The 10,372-nt window shown below is 49.2% G+C and overlaps 1 protein-coding gene across 1 annotated transcript in view; it reads right to left on the reverse strand.

Moving 5' to 3' along the window:
• Jph2 (junctophilin 2) overlaps positions 1–5,650 on the reverse strand; it is a 58,669-nt gene extending 53,019 nt beyond the window's left edge. The window contains exon 1 of the mRNA XM_075962965.1: positions 4,762–5,650. Coding sequence (XP_075819080.1) covers positions 4,762–5,140 — 379 coding nt within the window. The 5' untranslated portion in view covers positions 5,141–5,650. The remainder of the gene's footprint in view (positions 1–4,761) is intronic.
• Between the last annotated feature and the right edge of the window lie 4,722 nt (positions 5,651–10,372).

Genomic DNA, 10,372 nt, shown 5'->3' on the forward strand with positions numbered 1-10,372 from the left:
CAGATGTTTTAAAGGCACACGGGGATACATTTATGTGTCTGTATATTATTCTTATGCACATGCATGTATACATATATAGCCTTAACTAAACTTTTTTCCAGGAAATGATGCTTCTTCTTGTTCTCCAGGAAAGATTCCAATCGTTTCTGTTCTATACCTACCATTCTTTCAACCTGAAAAGTGGAGGTCCTGACCTACTAAATAAATCTATTTACCAACAAACCAACACACCGCCACCCCCAGTCTGGAAAGCTCTTGTCTGCATTGGTTTAGTCACCACTAACTGCACAGCAAGGCAGCTTCTCAATATCCCGGACAAGATGCAAGCTTCAACTCTCTGTGGAGACTGAAGAGCGACTTCGGGCCTCCTGGCATTTGTGGCCTCTGTCCTTTCAACCAAGAGTGGTCCAGGCCGCTCAGGAACCTGCGACGGGGCTTAGCTCACCACTTGCTCCGGAAAGTCCTTCTGAGTGCTCAAGTCTCAGCCTCAGGCTCTAGTCCCTCGCCTGGCCCTGCCTAGCACTGACTCCTGTGACGAGCGACTCCTGTCACATTCCTGGCTCGATCACTCTGTCCTTTCTACACTTCCCAGTAATGTGTAGTGCTTGCTTTGCAAAATACAATATATGCTTATTGGATGAATTGACAATCTTAGGAGTAACGACAGCAGCTAACATGCACCGGATTCTGTCATTTTTCCCACGGGACACAGAGGAGGGGGCAGCCTCGCTGGCTCAGCGGGTAAAGGCCTATGAACCGGACAATGTGAATTCAGTCTCCAGGTCCTTCACCACGGAGAGAGAAAACCAACTCACTCAAGTTGTCCTCTGACCTCTACACATGCTGTGGTGGTCACATATGCCTAACTACCCCCCCCAAGTAAATGTAATGATAATAGTTTTAAATCATATGAGAGATTAGGAGTGGCTCATTCCTGGACGAGAAAACTGAGGCCCGGAAATAATCCACTGGGGCAGGGTCACACCTGGCATTTGTCTTGCCCCCACCTGCTCCTCATCTTATTTGTCCACATTCCTCTTGGTGCCACCCAAGAGAGGGCAAGGGGCAAGTCCTTAGCAAACCCTCAGGGGACTGATGACAGGTTGATTAAAGACATTTTCCGAAGCAGCAGCCACATCTAAATTTGGAGGGTTACGCCTTGCGTGTGGCTTGGGAGAGAGAACCCAAAAGGTTTCCCGGGTGCCTGGATGTGGAGCCATCTCCCTGGGAAGGAGAAGGCTGGACAAAGCAGAGTGGCTGGCCTTCAGTCCATCCGGCTTCAAGAACTTCAGGACACACCTCGGTTCAAATCCAGGACCCACAAACCCGGGTCACCTAGCCTATGTCCACCATTTCAATTTGCACGCCTGCCTCAGCCTCCCTGTTCTTCAGCCATGCTGAGTCTGGTCCCACCTCAGCCTTGGCATCTCCACTCTGCTTGAAAAGCTCTCCTTGCTAGTTCTCCCCCACCTGCAGTTGAGGCAACTTCATCAACCTCCCTCTTCCTTCTCTATTGGTAAACCTGAGAAAGTGTGTGTGTGTGTGTGTGTGTGTGTGTGTGTGTGTGTGTGTGTGTGTGTGTGTGTGGTGCTTTCCTGGTTCGCTCCTGTCTCCACTAAGCAGGGCCTTCTGGAGGATCTTGTCTGCTCCCTGTCCCCGTCCCTAGCACTAGGTGTGATACATGGCAGGTGGCTGGTGCCGTGGACTGCAGGAATGAATAGGCTTTCTCCTTTAGACATGTTGGCAGGTCAGCCCACCATATCCTGTGCTCACCTCACCCCAGCAATGTGTGTCCCTTTGAACCACATCCAGATCTCCAAGCCGCTGGAAAGAGAGAAGAGCCATAGGAAGGGGTATTTGGGTACATACCTGCCGTGCACCTTTGTGCACAGATGACAGACACTCTACACACACACACACACACACACACACACACACACGCAAGGACTGTGTCCATTTCATGGCTGGGAAAACTGACACTTGCTCTGCCATTCATCTGACGTCTAGTACCATGCCCAACAGCAATGTCTGCTGAGTTGAACTGCACTGAGTTGGAAGCTTGGTGAATGACTCAAAGTCATCAGAATTTGTCCTCAGTTTAATCCAATTCCATCCAGCTCTACAGAACTGTTCTGTGAAGCTGGAGGGACAGAGTTGAAGGCCGTTCCTCACCCAGGCATGGGTCTACCCTGCCCCTCAAGGTGTTCTCAACGTGTCTCAGCTTGAGCAAACTCACCCAGGGCTCCGCTACTGCTCGGCCCTCCTTCCTTGCTCCACACTCAGAAGGCCCCTTTCCCATATCTGTCTCGAAGAAGAGGAATAACTTGTAACTACAATACTCTCAAGTGGTTTCTCATGCCAAGTATAATTGTTTTCTAAAGAGCCACAGCTTCGAGTCATACCACACAGCAGGAAAGTGTCATGGGAGTACCCCAACCAGAGGAGCCGCAGGGCATGGGGGTGCATAACTATAATCCCAGCACTCTGGGGGCTAAGGCAGGAGGGTTACAAGTTCAAAGCCAGACTGAGCTACAAAGCAAAATTCTGTCTCAACAAAAAAGATTTCAGAAGTCAATAATTGTTTTCTGAGAGTTAACAGGTAACTGTTTTATGAGCCAATAATAGGCAAAGATGAAGGTGCCTTATGGAGGCCTTCATCTACTATTCGTATGTTAGAAAATATTTTTCTTTAGATATTCTTCACATGATCATTGATGTAAAACAGTCTCATTTCACATTATATGCAAAGCAGGCTGAGTGATCTCTATAATTCGCTCATCCCTGATTCCTTCTCTTCCTTGCTTTCTCCCTCTCTCTCTCTCTCCCTGCCTTTCTTGTCAGAGTCTCACTATGTTGCCAGGCTGTTAGACAATGAATGACCCTCCTGCCTCCGTCTTCCAAGTAGCCAGACTACAACATGGTACCAGTAAAGCACAGAAACCCCTAACATGCTTCAGGTTTTCCTGGGGAGTGTGTAAAAAAAAAAAAGGGGTCTCTGTTGCTTACAGAGGGTCTGCCGAGCCCTGAACTTGCATCTTCGCCTGAGGGTAGAAGCTGATGCTATCTGTTCACTGCCCACTTTCTGAATACCAGTGTCGTGATTGCACCATCATAACTAAGGCTCAGGTGAGCGACATGTCCAAGTCACACCCTGCAGGTGAAGTAAAGTATCTGCACTGCCATTTCCCAGTGCTCTTTTGCCTCGGAAAACTCCTCTGTATTTCTTTTAACCATTATGCCCCCTGAGCCTCTTTAAGTTCCCTCTCTACGGCACAATCCCCAACTTCTACTCTCAAGATCACAGATCTGCCACCAAAATCTAGCTCAGGAATGGTGTCCCGAAAAGTCTTCCCCTTGCCACTATTTTCTACCTCCACTCTTTGACATGTTTGTGTGTAATGCTTGCCTGTCTGCCTGCATATCTTTGAAAGAAGAGTCCGTATCTTGGTCCTCTTTGTACATAATCATTTGTGTAACAACTGACAAATAGGAAGTCCCACTGAAACATGCATTGAATGAGGCTGGGGATGTAGAACGTTTGTCTAGAAATATGTGTTGGATGAAAGAATATAGTGAGTGGATGGATGGATGGATGGATGGATGGAATGAATAGACGGGTGGGTGGACGGATGGGTGGGTGAGTGGATGGATGGAAGGAAGGAAGGATGGATGGATGGATGGATGGATGGATGGATGGATGGATGGATGGATGAATGGATGGAAGGGTGGGTGGGTGAATGGATGGGCAGGTAAATAGCTGCTCATTGAATAGATGGGTAAATTGGTGAGTGGGATAGATGGATGGATGGATGGATGGATGGATGGATGGATGGATGGATGGATGAATGGATGGAAGGGTGGGTGGGTGAATGGATGGGCAGGTAAATAGCTGCTCATTGAATAGATGGGTAAATTGGTGAGTGGGATAGATGGATGGATGGATGGATGGATGGATGGATGGATGGATGGATGAATGGATGGATGGATGGACAGATGAATAGCTGCTGGTTGAATTGATGGGTGAATGGATAGTGTGGGTGGTTAGATGTGTGGATGAATCGATGGGTGAATGGATGGTAGATGGTTAGATGTGTGCATTGGTGGATGGATGAGTGGATGGATGGGTGAGTTGGCAGATAGTTGGGTAGATGAATGGGTGAATTAATAGTGTGTGGTTGGATATGTGGGTTGGTGGATGGAATGATGGATGGATGGGCTGACAGAGAAATGAATGAATATATACTCTTATGACATACCCTATGAAGATAATTTTCATAGCAAAGTTGAGGCCAGTCCCCAGAGCCACTAAAACACAAGCTAAAATCTAACTGTTTACATACCTAGAAAGTGTCAAGTGTCTGATGAGTGTATATTTATTTGACAGCCTTGGACTAATCATTTCTGCCATCTTCTCAATAACCCCTTTTATTGTCCCATATTTACCAAGAAGAATATAGATACAGCCAATTGTAGTGGCACAGGGTTTTAATCCCAGCACTCAGGAGGCAGAGGCAGGCAGCTCTCTGTGACTTCGAAGCCAACCTGATCTACAAAGTGAGTTCCAGGGCAGCCAGAGCTATGTAGAGAAACACTGTCTTGAAAAAACAAAAACAGCAACAAAAATACAGAGAGGCAGAGTAGCTTACCCAAAGCCACACAGCAAATATCACCTAGACCATCTATTTCTTTGCCGACTACCCCATCCTTTCCCATCGTCCCTTCCGGACCCCACTCAAGCTTTACCGGCTCAACTGGGCTCACCTCCATCTGCGTAGGTCTCCGTGCCATAGCCGTCCTGTAGGCCATTGTTCCAAGTGCCCTCGTACTTGGCACCGCTGCTTGAGCTCTGCCGGATTCCGTAGCGCCCCTTGAAGCCATGCGTCCACTCCCCCTTGTAGAGCCAGCGCCCCTTGGTCTCTATGCCAAGCCCATGTCGTTTGCCCTGGCTCCAGTATCCCTCAAAGGTATTCCCACTGGGCCAGGTGTAGACGCCCGCCACTTCAAAGCCAAAATTCCAGGAACCCGAGTATTCACCCTGGCCCTTGGGGCCAGTGCATAGTCCGTGCCCATGTGCCTTTCCCCCCTCCCAGCCCCCACAGTACGCTCCACCATCGTCAAAGTCAAAGCGGCCCCCGCTCATCTCATCCTCACTCCTGACACCGGCCCGGTCCTCCAGCTTGGGCCGTTGGGGTACCTGATGTTCTCCAGGCACCCTCAAGCTGAGCCCCGAGACTCACCACGGGCTCCAGGAGGGGGGAAAAAGCAAGATGCCCACAGAGGCTGAAAGAGACCAAAGGCCAAATCAGCAGTGGGGGTGCTGGTCAGTGCCATGGTTGGGAGGCCCCTTCAGTCATCCCAGCAAGGTTGCAACTCGCAAAGGAAGTGGACAGAAGAGACTTCAAGTTCCAACAGAGCGTCCCAGGTCCAGCTTCCATGAAATCCGGTGTGCCCTCCTTAAGAAGAGCAGAGAAAGGAGTAGCGGGGTCCTGTCTTTTCAACGCGGGACAATTCCCGTGTTAGCAGCCTAGCCAAGGCTGAATTCCCGCTGCCCACCCTGAAGCAGCCGCTGGCCCCCTTCTCATCCACCCGAGTGGGCGTGCGGCTCAGATCTCCCGGCTGTCCCGCCCCTTCTCCAGCCCTGCCTTCCTCCCAGGATAGAAAGGTCAGTGTTGCCCTAACAAGGCCATTGGATCTCAGAAGCTGCTCCCAAAATAACCCCCAGGCTGGCCCAGCCTCCTTCAGAGCCGGAGGGAGGGGGGCTTCCAATCCGCTGGGCCTGTAGACCCAGGCAGTGGCCCGAGGGCTGAGCAGGAAATCTGAGAACTAAGGGACAGCCGCGCCACTTGGTGGTTTGCCTTCTTGTGGGTCTGAGCTGCGTCCCATCTGGGAGTTCCCAGGATTCGCAGGCAGGAAGAAGAGCGTGAGACCAGCAGACGACTATCCTATCCCAAACCACTTCATGTCTGCCAGATAGCAGGGGTGACAGGCATGGGGCCCTACAACTTTTAGCATGCTGTGACAGGACCTGGGGCTTCATGGCCACTGCCAACCCCATTAAAGAATCCAGTGACCTAAAGAGAAAGGAATGGGGGAATGGCTGCACATATGCCTTTGAAGACAGAATAGAACTCAGAGAGGAGAGGGTCTAGCCACAGTCTGAAACCCTCTACCTGACCCCACACCCAGCCCAGGTACCTGGGAAGAACCCTGGTAGAAGGGGGCTGGGGAGATGGCTCAGTTGGTAAAGTGCCTGCGGGCAAGCATGAGGGCTTGAGTCAGATACCCAGAACCCACTTTTTAAAAAGAGAAAAAAAAAGAAAGGACAGGAGAGGAGAGGAGACAAGAGGGGAGGAGAGAAGAGGGGAGGGGAGGAGAGAGGACGGGAGGAGAGAAGAGGGGAGGGGAGGAGAGAGGAGCAGAGGGGAGGAGACACAAGTTTGTAATCCCAGAACTGGGGAGGTGGAGACTGGCAGGTCCCTGGGGCTCACTAGCTGGACAATATGGCTTAATTGGTTAGCTCCAGGCTAATGAGAGACACTTTTAAAAAATTGGGGGTGGCTCTAAGGAATAACACCCCAAACTGACCTTTAGCCTACACACACACACACACACACACACACACACACACATACACACACCACACACACACACACCCATACACATGAGGGGGGTATGTGTATCAGTCCAGCCCTTTTCCATCTCTCTGAAAAACACACACACTTTCATGAGCAGGGAGGATGTGGGCTGTGGTGGAATGAGATTCACTTAGAAATACCCGAGGTCATTATTTTTGCAATATCCCCCTTCCCAAATTTGCTTTTGTTCCAGCATCCTAAAGAGCTAGGCTTCATAAGGGGGCTCTTGAGGCAGGAGCAAAGGGCTTGGATGGGTTTCCATCAGCCAGGTTCCCGCCAACTGCCGGTAAGAAGTAAATGTACGAGACAAGGAAGACACGGCAAGCCCTAGCTGGGTCCAGGTGAGCAGGAAATGAGTCTGGGAAGGGTAAACACCACCAAGAAAGAATTTGAAGTTGGATGTGTGTGTGCGCATGCATGAGCGTGCGTGCATGAGCGTGCGTGCGTGCGTGTGTGTGTGTGTGTGTGTTCGTAGTGTGGCTGGAACGAAGGAAGGTCAGACATAAAAAACACCTGAGGCCCAAGAGAGCATCAGACTGTTGCCTGACTTCAACCACGTCTATCTGACGTATTTCCAAGTCCCATGATGGTTTTGGCCACTGAACGTCACTGCAGACATTCCCTGCAGTGTTCTCTGCCTTCCTCTCCACTGATAACCAGCTCTTGTGACTCCGTTCCTGCTAACTGCTGGCTCCCATGATTATGTGCGTGGCCACCGACCTTACAGAGTCCCTTTAGTGTCCCCACAAACTGTCATCTCAGCCAGGTGCCTGGCACCCTGTCCAGGTGGCCCTTCAGCCCGCCCAGGCAATCCCCTACTTAGAACACTTTTCCCATTTCTTTCCCAAACGCTTTCAAGCTTGGCAGTCACTGAAAGAGGAATGAGCATTCAAATGGAAAGAAGTGTGGGTGCCCCTGTGTCCGTCAGTCACTGTAGTGATGATCTAAGGTTAGGTGTATTCCAGGAGGGGTTCCATTCATACACACTTAACCCTGCTCATCCCGGTAGCTTCCTGGGGTGGATCCCTTCCAGAAGAATCACCTACAGCCTAAATATTAAATATCTTGACTTTGAAGCACTCTCTCCATTCCTTCAGTGGCGCTACTGATAGACCATTATCACTAGTAAAGGAACACTTTGATTTTGTAAAAACAAAATTCAGATTGCAGAATTTGGCAGTGGCCTTATTTGGCACTCAGCCATGGTTGAGCTTCCAGGCAAGCTGTGCCCCCGCGCACACACACACAACAACAGCAACAATTAAAAACAAAACAACAACAAAAAAAAAACTTTAATCCTGTGAATTTTGAGGAAATCACGCCCTCTTGTGGCTATGTGTTTATTATAGTATTATATTCGTATTATATTAGACTTTCCTTAGGGAAACAAAGTTCTTTAAACCCAACTGGTTTTAAAGCAGTATGGAGTGGGAGAGATGGCTCAGGAGTTCAAAGCAATCATTGCTCTTACAAAGGACATGGTTTCAAGTCCTAGCCCCCACCTAGCTCACAACCATCCGTATAACTCCAGTTCCAGAGGATCTGACCTTTTAGGCACTGCATGTATGTAGTATATAGACATACATGTAGGCAAAATATTCACACATAAAATACATCTTTGGGGGGGAAATCTGTCTTCCCAAGATTTTCACCACTGCTTGGCTCTGTGTTGTCAGAGGAAGTCAGTCACACTCTTCTTCTTCTTCCTTCTCCAAGTTGGGCTGCCTCCAAGGGAGTCCCTAGCAAGGGAACCTGAGAAGAGGCGGGACCTCTGAACTTGGGAAAGCCTGGGAAGGCCCACCTTCTTCCCTGGATCCTTTTTGCAGAGCGGCCAGCCGGGTCAGCACCCCTTTCCACAGTCTGGCTCCTCCCAGACCCCTGTGCAAAGCAAGGCTTATCTTTGTTCTACTATATAAATACTTATGTTTGTGTCCCACACTGGCCGGCCCATGCCTACAGAGGTGCTCCTCTCTTTACGTGTGTGCAGCTGACCTCACTTGTCACAACTGCTTTCTCAGTTGGCCTGTACTCACTCCTCTTTGGTTAGCCCACTGCCTCAAACCGGCTCCCGCCTCATTCCTGACCATTGTTCCTTGGAAGTCCCAGAACTTTTCTTTTTTGAGACAAGGTTTCACAGTGTTGCCCAGACTGGCCCTCAAAATCCTGGGCTCAAACTATCCTCCTGCCTCAGCCTCCTAAGTCACAGACTACAGTTGTCTACTACTGTGTCTTGCCCTTACTTGACTGTATGTATGTCTGTACACTCACACGTGTGCTTTACCACTTAGCTAAATCCCTGAGCCTACTTTTGTCAATTTTTAAGTTACATCTGTTTCTGTGTGTTTGTGTGTGTGCACGTGTATATGGCACAGTGCACATGAGGTCAGAGGGTAACTTTCAGGAGTCGATTCTCTCCTACCCTATGGGTCCCAAGGACTTAACTCAGGTCTTTAGCCTCGGTAGCAAGGGACTTCACCCCGGGGCATCCTGCCTGCTCCTCTGATATACTCACTGCCTAGATGTTCTGTTGTCATGACTTTAAAAACCTTTTCTGTTCGTTTTGTTTTTCAAGACAGAGTTTCTTTGTTTAGCTCTGGTTATCCTAGAACAACCAGGCTGGCCTCAAACTTAGATTCATCAATCGTTGCCTTCCCAGTGCTAGGATTAAGGGTGTGTGCCAGGACTGCCCAGCAAAAACCTTTTTTTTTCTTTTTAAAGTAAATTGTTTATTTCAATTAGGTCTTTCTAGCAGTTTCAGCCCCCCCCCCCAAAGAGCAGAAAGTACAGCATCCACACAAACTACCCCTAATTTCTTCTGAAATCTTATTTTAGCATCATTTAAAAGAATCCGTATCTTGGTAGCTACTAAATTTGGCTCTCCAGCTGTGCCCCTCCTCCTGCTTTCTGTAATTATGCAAGCACCCGCTCAACTGCTCTACACATCTAAGAACAAAACCAAATTCCCAGTACCCCCTCAGAATCTGTGCCAGCTCTTAACTTCTTAAAAGCTGCCAGAATACTCCTAATTCCGTTCCTCACACCCTTGAATTAGGTCTCTCTACTGTATAAAATAATCCACAACATTCTCCTGCACTCAGCTGTTCAGCCACCAGAAGCTACAAACTTCCCTCCCAATCATCCACTCAGTAGCCAGCGTTTGGGTCCCCATGCTGCAAGTCTGTAACCCCAAAACTTGAAGGCTGAAAGCGAGAGTAAGCCTAGGCCACCAGGCCCAGAGTGTGAGACCCTGTCTTCAAACTTGTCTCTTCATGTCTCTTTCCTTTACATACCCACCAAATGGCTACCTCACTCACCAGGAGCCAAAGCTTTTCAAACTACCCACTGACTGTTCCACAAATTGACCCCCCAGTTCTGACCTCACTTCTCGAGCAACCTACAGCTTCTAGAGGTTCTGTCTGTTGAGTACTCTTCCTCAGCTGCCCATTTGGCTCATTTTGATCCCTTCAGGTCCAAGGCTACTTTATCCCAAAGACTTCTGGGTCTGAAATGCAACAGAAATCCCACTCCCTACCTCAACCCTTCCTATCTCCTAACCCTGTCCCAATCCATAAGCACTGTATTCACCTTTCCCCACTGACAAGGACACTGTTCTGCCTCCTGCTGTGTTCCCAGCCCTGGAACAACGTGCACTGCTCATGCTTTAAACAAGAAATACCCACGGAGTGCTCAGAGTACCAAAAGCACATGGAACTCGCCTCAGTCATGGCAGAATCCAT

The sequence above is a fragment of the Microtus pennsylvanicus genome, chromosome 2 (assembly GCF_037038515.1).
Source record: "Microtus pennsylvanicus isolate mMicPen1 chromosome 2, mMicPen1.hap1, whole genome shotgun sequence".
Taxonomy (NCBI): Eukaryota; Metazoa; Chordata; class Mammalia; order Rodentia; family Cricetidae; genus Microtus; species Microtus pennsylvanicus.